We start from the raw sequence: 19495 nt of genomic DNA on the forward strand, positions 1-19495 counted from the left end.
GGAAATGGTTATCGTGTACAAAGCTCATCGCCACGGCACTCGCCCAGGTCCGAGCAAGGCTTCCAATTAGTCTCCTGACAGCACAATTTGCCCAGCCGAGTAATGAAGTTGCTCGTCAATTGGCATACTGAGCTATGATGGAGCACACTGGCCGTGCTGCAAACTAATAAAGCTGTCGGCGGAATAATAGAATTTGGCAGGGCCATAATGAGCTTGGTTGGGAGCTAATTAAAAGCCTAGGCAAAATAATTAGCTGCATTGCAAGTAATTTCATTAACCCCTTACTAAAGCTCATATTCAAAATTCGGCCTCTGCGGAGGACCAATTGATCGCTGAGATCCCATGAAATAGAAATTCACCGGGATTTTTTTTAACATTAGAAATAATAAAACCTCAAGAATACCAGCACCCATATTGGGCCAGCAGAGAAAGATTGCAACCGCGCCAGACGTTTGAGCCTGCCGTTCACGGTGCGGCAGCAAGCTGTGCTCTTGTGCCAATGCTGCTGAATCAGCTGTGCTGACAGAAAAAAAAAAGGACGACATAGTACAGAGAAAGACAGAGTGTCCACAGGGTAAAGATATCTTCTTGCGAGGGTCGTTTCATGCTGGCATCAAGCCCTCATTGTGACATACGACTCTCCTGAGCCAAATCCATTTAACGCATTTCCAGATTACCTGCTGATGTCATCTGCCTATGCCACACTAATGGTCCGCGTGGAGTGTACAGTGCCGCTCCTTTCATTAACACCTAATTATCCACTTCAGAGGTTGTATTTCACGTCACACACATGAGACACTTGAAAAAATGGCAACCAACCATGATGAAATAGCCTTTTGCATTCCACCTAATTTAGTTTTATATAAACTTTGGTCACTCAAATAACACAACGAAGACCAACATAGACCGTACTGTGGGCCACAGTTACTCAGAAACTGCAGACATGCCTTCAAGAAGTTTTTTTACTCATTTCCATCTTTCAGTAGAATAACGACAATATTCAGCCGTAACGTCAACTTCTCACAAATTTTTTTTTCAATTGTCATTGTATGAGGCAACAAAGGAAAAACCTTGACCCACGTGAAAAACGCGTGGAAAGTTGAGTTTTTGGGCAAAGCTTTCACAATTAGTCGATTGCACGGAGGCTAACACCTTAGACCTTTGGTGCCTACAGGGTCCAGACAGATGAACCACAAATTTGAACAATGGCAAGTCGCTCCAGTTTCCAATATGCACAATCCTATGCATTGCTTGCCAACTTCCCAAACTACTTTTCCATTTGCTCTAGAATTATATAAATATGAAAATGCAACTTCCGAGTTAGATTGCAGTCTTCTGAATGACCTCCTGCCAAATTCAGCATCACCTGTTCACTTTTTAACTTCGATATCTTCTTTCCGAGCTACAATCATGAAACCTCTCAACTGAAGAATACAGATGTCCCAAAAGTCACCGTGCACCTCTGCAAATTGTCCCAAAAGTCACCGTGCACCTCTGCAAATTGTCCCAAACGTCACCGTGCACCTCTGCAAATTGTCCCAAACGTCACCGTGCACCTCTGCAAATTGTCCCAAAAGTCACCGTGCACCTCTGCAAATTGTCCCAAATGTAACCGCGCACCTCTGCAAATTCTCCCAAAACTCACCGTGCACATCTGCAAATTGTCCCAAAAGTCACCGTGCACCTCTGCAAGTTGTCACAAAGGTCACCGCGCACCTCTGCAAATTCAATGTAAACCATGAAAAGGAGCCCAATTTAACAATGCATATTTCCAACAGGACAGTTCCACTCCACACCTATCGGAGCTCAATGAGGCTGCTCTACGACGTGTTTGCAGACAGATTAATTTCAAAGGACATTTGGCCACCGAGGTCCCCCGACCTTTCACCGACGGACCTTTATCTTTAGGGAGCTATGAAAGGGGCTGTTTATAAAGATAATATCCACAGTCTTCAACATATCCAGGAAGCCATCAACAATTTCATCAACAATATTTCTCAGGCTGAGTTGATACGTGTCTTTGCGAATATGCAAGGGAGCGTGGATGCTAGTCTGCGTACGCGTAGACACCATTTTCAACACTTATTCGAAACTCTAAAGGTAAAATTTATTTCTTAATACTTCTTCATCAATTTTGTTCGAATGCACATTGACTTTTGGGACACCCTACTGAAACACCACAAAATGTGGATACATGAAAGGAGCCCTGTTTGTGTTCGGACCTTTGCAAAAGTGCAGCTGTGGCATGGGTTCAGGTTACACAAACATAGGGGCAATACCCCTGGCGTTCACCTGGTAGAATAAACAGTAGACTGCACTAACTAAAGGTATTTTAAACCAATTTCAATGCTAGCTAGAAGACAGGGCAGCATGTGGAATCATACTAACAAAATCATAGGACTTTAAACAAACAAACAAACAAAATACCTATTGGGGGGCACCCCCCCCTCCCCTTCCACCCCATGTACCTCCTCAGACCCAAATTTTTCCAATGCCTTGAACAAACATTGGCATTGAAGATTGGAGGTCTCGTCTCTTCAAAGCTGTCCATGCGCGCACGCTTTCGAAGTTACGTAACTTTTCACAATTGTGTTTTTGCCGAAACTGTATCTTTCTCTCGGTGTATGTAACTATTGGTGTGTCTTTAATAGTATTCTTGGTGTTGGTTTTTCATACCTGTGCACAGAATCGTCGGTCTTTCGTATCGCGTATTCTGAGGCCGAGTGTAGTAGGCTACCGTGTCCGACCTTGGCTTGAGGCTTTGTTTTTGTCTCAGCGGTTCTTCGATCGCGCTGCAATTACTTTCTGGTCTCTAGTTTTCCCGGTCTTTTCACCCCATACTTCCTTGTTTTAAAATCTCCTCAAAAAAAAAAACCCCAAAAAATTATTTCCTTCTCTGTTCTTATTCGTTGTTCTTATTTGTTCGTTCGTTCTTCGACCACGTTGTGTGTGATCACGTGATCACGTTGTTAAAAAATGTCTAATCTGTCCCCTGAAGAACTGTATTCTGTCATATTCTAGAACACCTTTTTCTTCTTCTTCTATAAAAGGATGCTTTCGACTTGCTCACCAAATCTATTCATTCCAAAAAAAAATTCCATCTCTTACAGTGCATCTTTCATTCATTCCCTAAACTCTCCAGCACTCCACCCCTCCTTCAGCGTCCTCAAACGTATTTTTGACTCGAATGTCTCAAGAAACTCATTTTGCAATAAATGTTCGTTTCCCATTAATCGTACACTTTTCAAAATCCAATCTCACCCCTCCCCTTCAAATCTTCCCCATCACCCCTCCCCTCCAAATCTTCCCCATCACCCCTTTTTTTTCTTCTTCTTTTTTGGTATACAAGATCGAGGCTCGTGAAAGAGCGAACATTTATCACACAGAAAGACAAACCGACAAACCAACACATAACCGACAAACCGACACATAAAACAAATAACATCGGGAGCGGTAGACAAGATAGGGAGAGAGGGGGAAGGACACAAACACAACATTTGAGAGCAGGAACCGAGAGACATGGAGACATCGAGAGATCTGTGGGAGGGAGAGGGCTTTGGGGGGGAGGCATGGGAAAGGGGGTGGGAGAGGCATAAAACATATGGACACTGCCAGGACTACCAGGAAAGAAGTTGGAATTACTAACAAGGTGGATCTGGGGTGAATTAATGGGGGTAGAAAAGTTCAAGGTTTTGGATGGGGGAAGATAAGAGATGGTGGTGAACAGCTGTTTTAAAGACCTGGAGGGAGGAGTGGGACTGAAGGGAGTGTGGGAGTTTGTTCCAGAGGTGGGAGAAAAGAGGAATGAAGGAGTGAAGGTGAGCAGAGAGCCGATATTTCGGCAGTTTAACCATCAGAGGCTTGCTGGCAGATCTTGTGCGACCTGTAGGAATATTTGGGGGACAGAGCACAGAGAGAGCTGGGGGAGCAAGGCCGGAGAGGAGTCGGTAGAAGACAGAAAGACCACCTACCTGCCTGCGGTGAGTGAGTGAAAGGCCCTCAGAGATAGCTTCATCGCGGGAGATTCCAATGATTCTGAAAGCTTTGGTTTCAACAGCGTGAAGCCGAGCAAGGTGTGAGGCAGGAGCACCAGCCCATAGGGGAGAACAGTATTCCATTGAGCTGCGGATGAAAGCCTTGTATGTGGTGAGGAGCTCAGGTGTGCCTAGGAAGGACTTCGCACGACGGAGGATGCCCAGTCGGCGACTGGCTTTGCAGGCCAGCTTGGAAATGTGGTTTTCCCAAGAAAGATCATGGCAGATAGTGAGACCCAAAAGCTTGAGCGACAGAACTTCTTGGAGAGGATTGTTGAGAAAGTAGATGGGAGGGTTATCCAGTCGATCTTTTCGGAGAGACATAGTAAGAGTGTGAGATTTGTCAGGATTGAAAGACATGTTCCACTTGTTTGACCAGTCTGTGATTTTGTCCAGGTCTTCAGAGAGTGAGGAGGCTGCAGACTGCCGATCTGAGGGAAGAGGAATGGAGCGGCAGAGAGTGGAGTCATCAGCAAAGAGATAGAGAGGATTTTCCAGAGAGTCGGAGAGATCATTGATAAAGACCAGAAAAAGCACAGGGCCCAGCACACTGCCTTGGGGAACCCCAGCCTGAACAGGAAGGGGAGATGAGAGAAATCCATTCAGGGCCACACGTTGACTACGACCAGAGAGGAAGTCCGCAAGCCATGCATGGAGATTTCCATGGATACCATAGGAGTAGAGTTTGGTGAGCAGAGCTGGGTGCCAGACCGTATCGAAGGCACGTGATATGTCAAGGGAGACAGCTCTGATTTCCTGTTTGGCATTGAGGACCTCCATCCATTGTGCTGGGCACTCTTTCACACCCTCTCTCTATTCTCTTCACCCTCTATTTTGCTCAAGGTCACCTTCCATCTGCTTGGGAATCAGCCAACATTACCGCTTTACACGAAAAAGGTGCAAAAACAGATCCCAGCAACTACAGACCAATCAGCCTTCTCCCAATTATCAGCAAAGTCATGGAATCCATCATTGCTTCAGATATGAAATCTTTCCTCTTCTCCAATGGCTTGATCTCTGATCATCAATTTGGTTTCAGATCTGGACACTCTACTATGGACATGCTGCTTCTGCTTTCTCAACAATGGATGGAGGTCCTCAATGCCAAACAGGAAATTAGAGCAGTCTCCCTTGACATATCACGTGCCTTCGATACGGTCTGGCACCCCGCTCTGCTCACCAAACTCTTCTCTTTTGGTATCCATGGAAATCTCCACGCATGGCTGGCAGACTTCCTCTCTAGTCATAGTCAACGTGTGGCCCTGAATGGGTTTCTCTCATCTCCTCTTCCTGTTCAGGCTGGAGTTCCCAAAGGCAGTGTTCTGGGCCCTGTGCTTTTTCTGGTCTTCATCAATGATCTATCTGACTCTCTTAAAAATCCTCTCTCTCGCTTTGCTGATGACTCTACTCTCTGTCGCTCCATTCTTCATCCCTCAGATCGGCAGTCTGCAGCCTCCTCACTCTCTGCAGACCCAGACAAAATCACAGACTGGGCAAACAAGTGGAACATGTCTTTCAATCCTGACAAATCTCACACTCTTACGATGTCTCTCCGGAAAGACCGACTGGACAACCCTCCCATCCACTTTCTGAATAATCCTCTCCAAGAAGTTCTGTCACTCAAGCTTTTGGGTCTCACTATCTGCCATGATCTTTCCTGGGAAAACCACATTTCAAATCTGGCCTCCAAAGCCAGTCGCTGACTGGGCATCCTCCGTCGTGCGAAGTCCTTCCTTGGCACACCTGAGCTCCTCACCACATACAAGGCTTTCATCCGCAGCTCAATGGAATACTGCTCTCCCCTCTGGGCTGGTGCTCCTGCCTCACACCTAGCTCGTCTTCACGCTGTTGAAACCAAAGCATTCAGAATCATTGGAATCTCCCGCGATGAAGCTAACTCCAAGGGCCTCTCACTCACTCACCGCAGGCAGGTTGGTGGTCTTTCCGTCTTCTACCGACTCCTCTCTGGCCTTGCCCCCCCAGCTCTCTCTGGGCTCTGTCCCGCAAATATTCCTACAGGTCGCACAAGATCTGCCTGCAACCCTCTTATGGTTAAACTGCGAAAATCAAGACTCTCTGCTCACCTTCACTCCTTCATTCCTCTTTTCTCCCGCCTCTGGAACAAACTCCCTCACTCTCTTCAATCCCACTCCACCCTCCAGGTCTTTAAAACAGCTGTTCACCACCATCTCTTATCTTCCCCTATCCAAAACGTTGATCTTTTCTACCCCCGCTAATTTCACCCCAATTCCACTTTTTTGAAATACCAACGTCTGTCCTGGAAGTCCTTGGTGTCCTTGTGTTTTATACTTCTCCCTCCCCCCCCCCCCCTTCCCACGCCTCCTCCCCCCAAGCCCTCTCCCTTCCACACATCTCCCTGCTCTCAAATGTTGTGTTTGTGTGCTTCCCCTTCTCTCCCCATCTTGTCTTCCGCTCCCTCCTTTTATATATTTTGTTTGTCTGGTTGATTTGTTTGTGAAGTAAATTAGCTCTTTCACGAGCCTCGATTCAGTATACAAAAAAAATAAATAAATAAATAATATCACGGATGATGAAGGTTGTGGTGAATTTAATCAAAATTGTGTGTGTAATTTCAGAGAAGAAAGCAAATATCTATTTGGGGGGGGGGGGGGGGGGGGGTCAAACCTGGACCCACTTTGACCCCGGCAAACCCCCTTAAACCCCGACCTTTTAATGCCGTGAACAAACTTTAGTCACAACACAACAAATATAATTTGTGCCAAATTTGGTCGCAATCCCATCAGCGGTTTCGGAGAAGAAGTTTCAAGTGTTTACGGACAGACTGACGGACGACGCACCATCGCATAAGCTCCCCTGAACTTCGTTCCAGGTTAGCTAAAAATTAAGAGGGGCTATTTGTACACAACCCCCCCCCCCCCACAACAATACGTGTGTGTGTATATTGAATATATATACACATTTTTGGGGGAACAATGACACGGGGTAACAGTGACACGGGGTAGCGGGTCAGATTACGAGATGGAGGGAGAAACCAGAACCAACAGCCCAGGAGTGTGAGTTGAGAGCTGGGTCGAGCCGAGTGCTCCCACAGCATGAGCTGAATGAACCAGCATTTAAAACTACAGTTGGAGTGGTGGGCACAGAGAAGCCAGCATTGCATTGGCTGGACACACCTAGGCAGTCATATCTCTCTCACAGGGAGCATCTGGATGAACTAAGCCACCCCATGTAAGCATCATGTAGGGACATGGTTTTTCTATCTTGTAATCTCTCCCTGTCTTACTCTTCGTGGTGTGAGTGATGAAGGTACCGCTTTAAAGCCACCACCATAGTAATCTTCATCAATGATCTCTCCGACTCTCTGGAAAATCCTCTTTATCTGTTTGCTGATGACTCCACCTTCTGCCGCTCCATATCTCAACCCTCAGATCAGCAGGCAGCAGCCTCTTCACTCTCTGCAGACCTGGATAAAAACACGTGGAGCATGTCTTTCAATCCTGACAAGTCTCAAACTCTCACCTTGTCTCTCCGAAAACACCATCTGGAAAACCTTCCCATTTACTTTCTCAACAATCCTCTCAAAGAAGTTCTGCCACTCAAGCTTTTGGGTCTCACTATCTGCCGTGATCTTTCCTGGGAAAGCCATATTTCCAAGCTGGCCTCCAAAGCCAGTCGCCGATTCGCCATTCTCCGTCGTGCGAAGTCCTTAATTGGCACAACTGAGCTCCTCACAACTTAGAAAGCTTTCATCCGCAGCTTGATGGAATACTGCTCTCCCCTTTGGGCTGGTGCACCTGCCTCATACCGCACAGCTTCACGTTGTAGAAACCAAGGCTTTTAGGATCATTGGTATCTCCCGCAATGAAGTTGATTCGGAGGGCCTTTCACTCTCTCATCGCAGGCAGGTTGGCGGTCTTTCTATCCTCTACCGACTCCTCTCTGGCCTTGCACCCCCTGCTCTGCTGTGCTCTGTCCCCCAAGTATTCCTGCAGGACGCACAACAAATTTACAATCCATGTCGTTCTGTCGTCGGTGCGGTGTGTGGAAAGTGTTTATTTTGCAGGGTGCAAGGTGAATGGACGGGCTGGGAATGTTGTTCGCGAGACAGGTGAGTATTGTGTGAATGGCACCCTGGGTGCCGGGAGCCCGCAGGCTTGGAGTAGGCCGTGAGCCCAGAGGGTCATGCCAAATGTATGGGCCCGGGTACCCAGGAGAGGGACCCGGAGCACTAGGTACCAGGAAAGGCATGGGGAGGATGCTGGGAGAGTTCCTCCCACAATTCAGGGTGGAGCAGTCAAGCTAGGTGGCGGACTCAGCATCCCGGGGATGCCGTGTACGAGTGTACATGTATGCAGGTGGGCGAACCTGCAAATGGAAACGCCCTGCCCAGCCAGGAAATTGTGAGGAGGCACGGATGAAAAAACGAGGGCAAGGCCCGAACCAATGTAAGCAACACGCGGAGTGACGGGTGAATTAGGTTGTTAGAACGACATCGTTTAAAGAGACATGTTGGTGAGTCCCGGGGGAGTTTAATTATGATGTGACAATAGATAGAGCAGTTAGGAATGTTGTGTATGCCCTTTCACACCATCCACCAGCCGCTGGATTCGCCCGCCTGGAGAAGCCATGAGACCTGCAGACATATCTTGAACCTGTGCTTAGGTTCCCACAGATCCATCTTTCCTTCCTGAGGTATCCTTGGTGGGTTGGAGGATTTTATCAGGAATTCAGCACCAACTGAGGGGAATCCAAGAGACGGACATTATAGTTAGGAGACGTAGGGACAATTTAAGGATGGGATAAGGTTACAGCAAGCACAGTTAGGGACTGGTGGGCATGGTCAGTGACAAGTATAGGCCCATGGGATTATAGGGGAGGGAATGGTTAGGTTCGGGCTGGGCCCGTTCTCAGATCGGCCGGCACCGCCTCCACCTCCCTCAGGTATGTGTGCAATGAGAGGACTGCCAGCGACGCCTGCTGGACCTGGTTTGCCATACCTATGCCTATGTCTTTGCCTTGCCTGTAATGCCTTGCCATGTCTGCCATGCTGCCTTGATTATAATATCCAAAAGACCCTGGAAGACCATGAACACCCAAAATACCCCAAGACCCAAAAGACCATGAAGACCAAAAAGACCTGGAAGACCCAAAATACCCTTAAACATCCAAAAGACTCAAAATACCCAAATGACCTAGGGGACCAAAAAGACCCTTAAAGACCCAGAAGCCCCAAAAAACCTCGAAGACAAAAAAGATCCCAAAGACCTGAAATACCCCAAAGACCCTTATAGTCCCTGAGGACCCAAAAGACCCAAAAGGCCAACAAGACCCTTAAAGACCATAAAGACCCAAAGACTTTAAAGACCATGAAGACCCAAAAGTCCTGGAGGGCCCAAAAGACTTATAAAGACCCAAAAAATTCTGAAGATACAAAATGCCTTGAGGACCCAAAAGACCTCAAAGACCCAGAGGACGCAAATACCATTTAGACCCCAAAATACCCAAAGGAATTTTCACGGGTCACTGCCATTATGCTGTCACAGGACATTCAACTCCCTAAATATTTCACACTCTATTGCAAACGAATTCCTTACAACAGCCCAGTGGAACAGGTTAACTGCTAGTGTGTGTGTGTTTATGTGTGTGAATGTACACACACACACACACACACACACACACACACACACACACACACACACACACACACACACACACACACACACACACACGAACCCGAGATTCAGGCATTTGCGAAATGAAGTTTTTCATCTTACTCCCTCCCCTTTGAGGTAACTTCCCATCTTTGGTTCCTCAGCTCCACCTCATGCAATTTAACAATGTTCTTATTCTCAATCGTGCATCTATCTCTTAAATTTCACGTCTCCTTTCTATTTACATTATCCTTGTTTCCATACACATTAATTTTGCTCCTTTCATTCCCCTCAGTTCCTCCTTTATACCTGGTGTTGGCCTAATGGTTAGGGCGGCGGCTTGGGATCCCTAAGGTCCATAGTTCGATTCACGTTCAGCTGTTGAATTAATACCAGGTGGGGCTGACTTCAAACTGTCATCCTTCCGAGGTCGGCGAAATGAGTACCAGGGTACTGGTTCCTCTCTCAAGGAGGTTGGTGGCAGAATTTGCCCTCTGGCCGCTGTGAAAAACACCTCATTCTGTAGCACATAGTGGTGTGTGTCGGGATGGTGCTGAGGAGTCGTCCAAGGACGCAGCGATGTGCTGATCCAGCGTACGCTCCCATACATATATATATATAGCTCTATATATAAAGGAGGAGTGTCTGTGTGTGTGTGTGTGTGTGTGTGTGTGTGTCTGTCTGGATGTCCGCTTATAACTCAAGAACTACACATCGGAGAAAAGTTTTAGACACAGATTCGGAATCAGCATAAAATCCCGGTGGTTTTAGGCTACGTTTTATTTTAATATCAATGGTTTAAAAAAACCGCGCCAGCTGCAATTCCATGGTGTAGTTTGTGGCGGCGCTAGACGTTCGGGGTGTATTGCAATGGTTTGTCGGGTTTGGCTGTGGGTCCAGAATAGCTCCCATTTCCTTATGTTCTTCCACTTTTATTTTGATTCTTCTGTTACAACGCCTTCCTTATCTTACAATTTGGCGGCAAAAAGGGTTGGCGTCAGGAAGGGCATCCGGCCGTAAAACATTGCTTCAAAAAGGGGACCGAAAAACAACAACAACCACGGTTCCCGAAAAAGGCCAACCCCCGCTTTGCGGGGGGAAATGGCCTCTAAAGGTGGTTTTTTTTTTTTTTGTTTTTTTTTTGTTACAACGCCTTCCTTATCTACCTTATATCCCCCCGACGAGGCCTCTACATAATTTCATGCGGCAGAATTTCGTGCATTTTGAGTGAAAGAAGTGAGACTAAGTTGTAGGAGGAAGAAGAGGCGCGGTCACTGTGGAGGCCTCGATCGTGAGTGGAAATGGCGGGAATTGCGTTTGTATCGCAAAGTAAAGGATCTGCATTCATTTCTGAACTTGCATTGGTGGATTGTTATACATCTGCATTATTTTTCATTAAAAAACTTTATGTTGAACTTGAAGGCTCCAAGCACGGACTATATATATATAGCCCTCATTGAGGTAAAAATAAAAGTAAAAAGCCTGCTATCGCTTGCCAAGCTAGCCGTTCCCCCCTCCCCCTCCCCTCCCCCTCCCCCCTTCCCCTCCACTCCCCCCTCCCCTCCCCCCTCCCTCCTCACCTCCCCCTCCCCCTCCCCCCTCACCTCCCCCAATCCCCTCCCCCTCACCTCCCCCATCCCCCCTCCCTCCCTCCTCCTCCCCTCCTCCCTCACCTCCCCCCCTCTCCTCCTCCCCTCCCTCCTCTTCTCCCCTCTCCTCCTCTTCTCCCCTCCCCCCCTCTCCTCCTCTTCTCCCCTCCCCCCCTCTTCTCCCCTCCCCCCCTCTTCTCCCCTCCCCCCCTCTTCTCCCCTCCCCCCCTCTTCTCCCCTCCCCACCCTCTCCTCCCCTCCCCCCCCGTTCCCCTCCCCTCCCTCCTCCCCTCCCTTCCCCCGCCCGGCAATGCCGGGTACTTCCCATGGCCAGCTGTACGTGGGCTGCTCGAGGGTTGGAAAACCAAGCAATCTTTATGTCTTGGCACCAAGTAAGAAAACCAGAAATGTTGTATACCAAGAGGTTTTGAGAAATTGAAAATTGACAAAACGTCATGTAGGAAATGTACTGTGATATTGCTCTAAAATATACATGTTCTTTTCATCATATATTTGTATTATTCTTATTCAACCCGGGCGAAGCCGGGTACCTCAGCTAGTATATATATATAGGTCCTCCTATGATACTACCCTCTCTTTCCATGTCCCTCCTCCCACATTTTCCTCATTTCAAGCTCATTAATTCTGTCCCTTCCGAGTGTCATCCCCCCTCCCATAATCACCTCATGCACTTCCCTCATTGTGTTACTGCGAACCTGATGCAGTGTTTGACCCTCAGATACACCTGAAAAGGAGAAAAGCAGAGCGGACAGGAGAACAAACTTACATGACCAAAGTGACCACAGCCAGCACAGTTGTAGCAGAACTTTGTCCGTTGGTGGCAATAATTGTCGGCAGCTCCTTGAATTATTGGACCGCATTGAGTCTGGTGGAGGCAAGACGGAGGCATAAAGTGACGGTAAGGACACCTGCACAGCAACAACCAGCATTCATTACAGTATGTGTGACTGTGCTGTATTTACCTGTTTGTTCCATTAAATTAAGCAACACACAGTTAAGCTTGAGGGAAAACAAATTTGCGTAAAAAAGTTTTTCACGTACATACAAACATGCATAACATGCATGAACTATACCAAACTGGTAGCCTGCCTTTGATCGTTCTACATTGCTCGAGTCAAACTTGCTTCACAATATTTCTGTTCATATCAAGGATTGCGGAATTGAGCCGTGCGTAAGGAGTACGATATATAGATTCCCTTCCAGCTGATGAACAACTCACCCAATGAAGTCCTAACACCGTTTCAATTCCCCAGGTTTTTATACAAAAGCCCACAATCCACTGATTCTGCAAGAACCATTTAACTCGTCTTAAAAGCTCTTTCCACCCTTACCCTGCATCAGAATTTACAACAGCGAGTACACTTTGCTGCTTCTACAAATGGCAGGAAAAATACTGGTAGCAAGCGTCGTTGACATTGGCCATTAATCTCCGATACTCCCTCAACACGATGCTTGTTCATAGTGCTTCGTGGCAATAATTCCCCAGATGCAGGTACAATCCTCGTCGTTTTGATGGCCGCGACACATAATTCTATCTTGCAGAGAAATTCTCAATTGTTATGGCTCTCACCTGCAGAGATCTCAAGCGAAGCGTCAAAGAACAAGTCTGCATCGACCACAGATGGAAAGTGGTACAGAAATTTGCTCGCTTCCTCTCTCGCTCTGCATACTCCCTATCCACCGCCTCCCCCTAAACCCCGTCACCAACACCCGCCACCTTCCTCTGCCTGGCTTTTATTGTGTGTCACACCAAGATGGATACCGCCCGCCCGGGCAGTAATGGCATGGGGCCACCTGCCCATAGCTCATGCTTAAAGAGACTCTTCATTCCGGTAATGAAGTAATTACCACGCAGATCACATTAGCGCTGGGAAATGCATCTTCTTTCCTGCGATCACCATTCGCTTGCCGCGTGGCGCTCGGCATTATATGCCTGGACGACCTCGCCAAATATCGGCTCGTAAAATCTTCGCTTAATGTCCCGTAGCCTGGGCTCCCGATTCCCTGGCAATCATCGCTCGGCCTGCCCTGCCCACCGTAAATATACATTCGGGGAAATAAATTTACATGTTGGCCTACCGCTCGCCACGGCCGCCAGGCCTTCTGGATTGTTTTACTATCGAAAACGGATGGCTCTTTGGGGCAATAGGCGCAGGGGGAACATTAGCAAAAGACCCTTGATATTCTGCTTGTTTTTGAAGCCAGTACCATTTCTCTGAGCTGCCGAAATGAAAGAAAGAAAAAAACCCCTAAAAAAACCAAAAAAAAAACCCTTTTAAACTATCAAACATCAAGACTCTGCTCACCTTCCTCTCTTCTCCCACCTCTGGAACAAACTCCCTCACTCTCTTCAATCCCACTCCTCCCTACAGGTCTTTAAAACAGCTGTTCACCACCATCTCTTGTCTTCCCCGATCCAAAACCTTGATCTTTTCTACCCCAGCTAATTTCACCCCCAGATACACTTTTTCTGAAATTCCGACTTCTTTCCTGGAAGTCCTAGCAGTGTCCATGTGTTTTACACCTCTCCCATCCCGCTCCCTTTATATTATGTTTTATGTGTCCGTTTGTCTTTTTGTGATTAATGTTAGCTCTTAAACGAGCCTCGATCTTGTATACAAAAACAAACAAAAAAAACCCCAACTGCATCGTCGGAATCCGCAAGAGCCTTCCGGAAATTATGCACGTGAAGTTTGTGTGACTTACCAAAATCTGTCTGCAATAGCTAGGAGCACCTGAACCCATAAAAGGTTCAAGCAGCAAATAGCTCGTGTTTAGCAGGCCTTTTAGAGGCGTTATGCGTAGAGGAGGGCGAATTAAGCACATAACATGCACAAAACCACTTGAAGTGCATGTGCATTAAAATGCTTGTTCCTTCTTGTGCACTTCAGTCACAGTACAAAGGCCCTGCTTCACTTGGGCTCAAATTATCCTGCACAAACTAACAGCAACAAAACCTAATGCTGCCTGATGGAATGACTGTTGGCCCATCACGTTAACCTCAAGAATTGCACATGATGTGCACGAAAGGATTGCCGATGCATTCATCAAAAATATCCAAAAAAAATGCCACCAATGGAGCAGACACAATGGTGCACATATTGCAGTCAAAATATCACCTTTAAAGCTCCTGGCAATTCCTTAGCCTGTTTATATGGGTTGTTGATTAACACTTAGGTTTCATGGTACAAGTCTGTCCATCCATGATTCAGTATGTTAATAGTTTGCCGAAACATGGTATTTGAAAATTGAAAAACAAGCATATTGTGATGCTTTTCAAATACCTCAGGGAGGTACATACGAAGCCACATAAATAAACCCTTGTGTAGTCATCGCCATAGTATACTGTGTAGACAAATTGGGTCTGCCTCTTCTCCTCACTCACCCCCTTCCCACCCTCCCTCCTCCCAACCCCCCCCCCTCCCTCCGTGTCAATATGCGTTTTGGTTGTTGCAGTATCGAACATCATTGTGACGCTTTCCTTCTCTATTTATTACTTGCAAAATCGAAGATTTTTCAAGTATATTGGTCGGTTGCGTTTGTGGTTCTGTCTGTCTGTTTGTCGGTTTGTTTGTCACCGGCCGACAGGTCACAATTCCAAAACGATCGTCACGAAACTTCACCAAGTTGTATAGGGCGTCCCAATTGAGAAGCCTATTGTTTTTGGGGTCAAAAGGTCAAAAGGTCAACATAGGCCAAAGGTCACAACTTTGCCAAATTTCTAAAATCCTCAATTTTCATCTGATTGACTTGAAATTTGAAGAGGACTTGCATATCTGGTCAATGAATTCAACCACTAAGTATATTTGAGGTCAACATAGGCCAAAAGGTCAACAAAGGCCAAATTTCTAAAATCCTCAATTTTTATCCGATTGACTTGAAATTTGAAGATGACTTGCATATCTGGTCACTGAATTCAACCACAAATTATATTTTAGGTGAACATAGGCCAAAAGGTCAACATAGGCCGAATTTATAAAATCACCAATTTTCATTTGATTGACTTGAAATTCGAAGAGGATTTACATATCTGGTCACTGAATTCAACCACCAACTATATTTGAGGTCAACATAGGCAAAAGGTCAACATAGGACAAGTTTTTCATCCGATTGACTTGAAAATTGAACAGCATTTGCACATTGAGTCACTAAATAGGGAAACTAACTATTTTTGAGGTCAAAAGGTCAAAGGTGAACTCAAGGTCAACCTTACAAAATCATCATTTTTCATCTGAAAAATCGTCACTTTTCCTCCTGTTGACCCGAGCTTTGATCAAGATTGTCAATTTTAATCTTGATGAAATGGACAATTTGCTGTACCAATGGAATTTTTTTCTTGGGGGTGGGGGGCGGATTTTGCAAGTATCGTGCTCCGCATGACGTCTTCTTGTTTATTTATTTATCTCCATCTCTTCTATTTCCTCTGTGTGTCTCTCTGTGTCTGTCTCTGTCTTTGTGTCTGTCTCTGTGTCTGTGTCTGTCTCTGTGTCTGTGTGTGTCTCTCTCTCTCTCTCTCTCTCTCTCTACCTTCTACAATACATCTACACCCACACTGTACAACATGTTTACACTTTACAACACGGTTTTCACCACACAACCTCACAAATCAAACCTCTCTACAAGGGAAAAAACACATCAAAGCCCTGGCAGACACAGCCGAGCGGAAGGACCGAGTGACGCCCCGCGGGACACCATGGGAAAAAACACGTCAAAACCTGAGCAGGCACCGAGCGGAAGGACCGAGTGACACCCCGCAGGACACCACGGGAAAAACCACGTTAAAACCTGTCTAGTCTATGAATGACTCAGCTACAGTAAGTGAATGTATTTACTACATCTACTACTTGTAGATCTACTACTTGTTGATAGGGAAAAAGGTAGGTTGTGTGATGGGGGAACAAGAATGACCGCTCAGAGCGGATGCTCCGCGGGCCGGCACAGTCACATCTCACTGCCAAGCTTAGAGGAGCCAATGGGCGTTGCTGGGAGAGACGGTGCTCCAATGCGCAAGAAAGCAGTTGGATCATACAGTATCCGGCCACGCTGGATGGCAAATTGTGGCAATAAAAACCTGGACTGAAGCCCAGAATGGAGTTGACATGTTTTGGAATTGACACAGAATGAACATTTGAACCTGTGAGTACAAGCTGGTGACAGCAGCGCAGAAGGAGGGTTGGCGAAGGAGCACGAGCGAGTGAAGGTTCCGTGCAGGCAGCGGACTCAGCAATCAGGAAAGCCCCCCAGACAAACAGTAATTAGATGGAGGAACCTGGGGGATCTGGTAGACTAATTGGCGTTCGCGGTTGATTAGCAACCCACCGGGTCGCGGAGTTATCCACACTCGGTGGCCTCAGGTCCGGTAGTCCGGGAGGAACAGAAGCTCCCCCACCGAGTACATCCCTAAACCCAGGCCGTAACAATATAGAGGTCTAGCTCAGGGAGGAGATAAAGCTATGGCCAGAAGTGATAACAGATTAATAGAGGGTAAAAAGCACAAAAAAACACACTGACATAATGCAAATAATTAGTGTTGATACAATGGATTAGGAATAAATAAATGTGTGGTGTGGGTCATCAGTAGGAGAAATTGAAAGTGGGTAAGGAAGAAAGATGAAGATGGAACAGCCTGAGATGACAGACACCAATATAACAGATTATAGGAGAGATATGAACAGATTGGAGGTGAGCATTCAGTCTAGACTTGGGAGTGGGGGGAATGGGTGTGGGTTTCTGGAAGAATGTATGTGACCTGGTGTGAGTGCTGCCCAGTAGAATCCAGGAAAGAGAGGCACCCGCGCTAGAGAGTGCAGCAACATCAGATGTGAGACAATGTTAAATTGAGAGCAATTAATATTCCCGCAGTGGGTGAGAAGCAGGTGACCCTGTGACTCAGCCTTGTGTCAGAAAATGCCAAGGATTTGAAAAGCTTTGGAACCGAATGCCTCCAGAGGAACAACTCAAGCCAAACCATGAGTGATATCACAAGTGGAAAGAGCTCCAGAAGATCGCATTGCAGCATTTGAGATTATGAACAAATTCCTCACAGACAAGAGTGGAAGGCTCCGTAGTTTGGAGGTGAGCTTCGGCAACATGTGGCAACTCCAACCCTCGAGTCACATGCACATTGAAAGCGACACCATTGATCATTTCCTTTTAACCCACGAAGCCCAACCTCCTTCCGACAAGGAGCGTTGATGGATATGTGACCAACGGAGCAAGGTGTTGAACCAGGAGTAGCAGATGCAAAACCATATCTCTCATCCTTCATCATTCACATCTTCTTTGTTCTTCAACAGTGCAAGCCAGGAGTCACTGTAGCTCATTACACCACCCTGGCCATCAAGGAGTTACTTCTTCCTCCTCTTCACATTCTCAATGCCATCATCAAAGACCACCACACGTTGCAGTACACGAGATACCATACCACAAATGGCACTTATTTGCTTGCTGCCATCTCTAAACCTGCCCATAGATTTGTGTGGTTAAGTATCGTGTTTAGATAACGTTAATATAAGGAAGGTTACGGTTAGGGCTTCGTAGGCTGGTTCTAATGTTGCATCATTTGCATTTTGATCTGGGAATTTACACTTGTAATACAGAGATCTATTTTTGTTGGAAGAGTGTTGTACTGTGACTTGATTTCCATGTGTCCGTTTGGCTTCCCATTTCAGCCATCTGAACCATCCAATCAACTCAGTTATTGAGGTTTGGTGCCCACCTAGGGGATGAAGTTTCGCTGTACTGTCTTAGCAAGCATGACTTCACCTTAAGTATGCACTGTAGGCCATCTCAACCCCTGGTAATATGAACACAAACACTTTTTTTCTTCTAGCTTTGAGAAGTGAAAATCAATTTAAGTAATCGAAAGCCTTCTCGGGCCAAGCAAAGTGCACGTTTATAGGCACAAGCAATATGTCACAATAATTGTGCTACCTACTCGTATCTGTAAAGGTATTAAAACATTCGATTATTTAAAGGTGGTACACATTTCACCTGATACAAAGACAGAAGATACTCAAAGGCAAGACATGGGCTGGTGTACCGGTGTAGCAGGATTCTCTCACTAACCCCTAAAATCTCACTCTAGAGTGATTCTGTCCAAGGATAAAATCACTCTAGAGTGTAATTATCCTAGGACAGAATCACTCCCCCTGTCAGGATCAACACACTCCATCCAGGATCAAAGCACTCCCCTTTAGGATAAAGTCAATCCCCCAGAAAGAATGGAAAGATGTATTTAGTTACTTTGGAAATACTAGGGCATGCCCGTACTATATCTATATCTAAAATTATATCCCCCCCCTCTATTTACATGAAATGGTTTGGTCCAAAGCGAACGGCTTGTGAGTACGGTGACAATCCCCCCCCTCTATTTACATGAAATGGTTTGGTCCATTCGCAAAGCCAAAGCGAACGGCAGTTACGAATCGCAGTTATTATAATAATAAGGTCGCAAATCGCAGTTACGATGAATCGCAAATTAGTTTTAATTAGTTTTAAAACATAGTTTAACGGCAACATAGTTTTCCAACGTGAAATAAATGAATACGCTCTCAAATGTGCCGTCCGAGGCAGAGTCTGTTCGCCACGTTCGGCACACGTGATAGCTCGCTGCTCTCTGATTGGTTGAATCGTTTTTTGGACATAGCTCGGTAACTACTTCTCCGATTAATATGAAACCTTGAAAAGGCACATCCTCGGGTCCCCAGCAATATACCTGGCAAGTTTAAAGTATATCGGACCCGTGGTTGTCGAGAAACAGCGGTCACAGACATACAAACATACAAACATACAAACATACAAACATACAAACATACACACAGAGATTACTGGAATTATAGATAGATAACTCACAGGATGTTAGATATCGTTGCAATGATCAACAGAGCTTTTACTATGTATTTTAGTTTATACCGTGTGCGTATGTGCATCATAATGTCGGATCTTAATATTCAATTGTTGAATACATGTACTATATTTGAGCCCATCATTATTTCAATACAACAAAAGAAGACATGAGTCCCGTTTTCCCCGTATATTTAATCAACACTCCCGTTCATTTATATTCACATGAGAGTTATTATACTTTGTTATGGTTTTAAAAATATCATGCAGTGTACTTCATTTCATATCTATATGTATACCTTTGTACACTCTTCTGAGTGTAGTCAGTGTGATGTGGGTAATATTTACATATCTTCGGATCTACATATGATTT

At 46.0% G+C, this 19495-nt stretch overlaps 1 protein-coding gene across 2 annotated transcripts in view; it reads right to left on the reverse strand.

The window, feature by feature from the left end:
* LOC137432531 (zinc finger CCHC domain-containing protein 7) overlaps positions 1-19495 on the reverse strand; it is a 487923-nt gene that overhangs the window by 15260 nt on the left and 453168 nt on the right. For both annotated transcript variants that reach the window (XM_068124553.2, XM_068124552.2), the window contains exon 8: positions 12044-12142. In XM_068124553.2, coding sequence (XP_067980654.2) covers positions 12044-12142 — 99 coding nt within the window. The remainder of the gene's footprint in view (positions 1-12043; positions 12143-19495) is intronic.

Source organism: Myxine glutinosa, chromosome 8 (assembly GCF_964187855.1).
Source record: "Myxine glutinosa chromosome 8, kmMyxGlut1.1, whole genome shotgun sequence".
NCBI lineage: Eukaryota > Metazoa > Chordata > Myxini > Myxiniformes > Myxinidae > Myxine > Myxine glutinosa.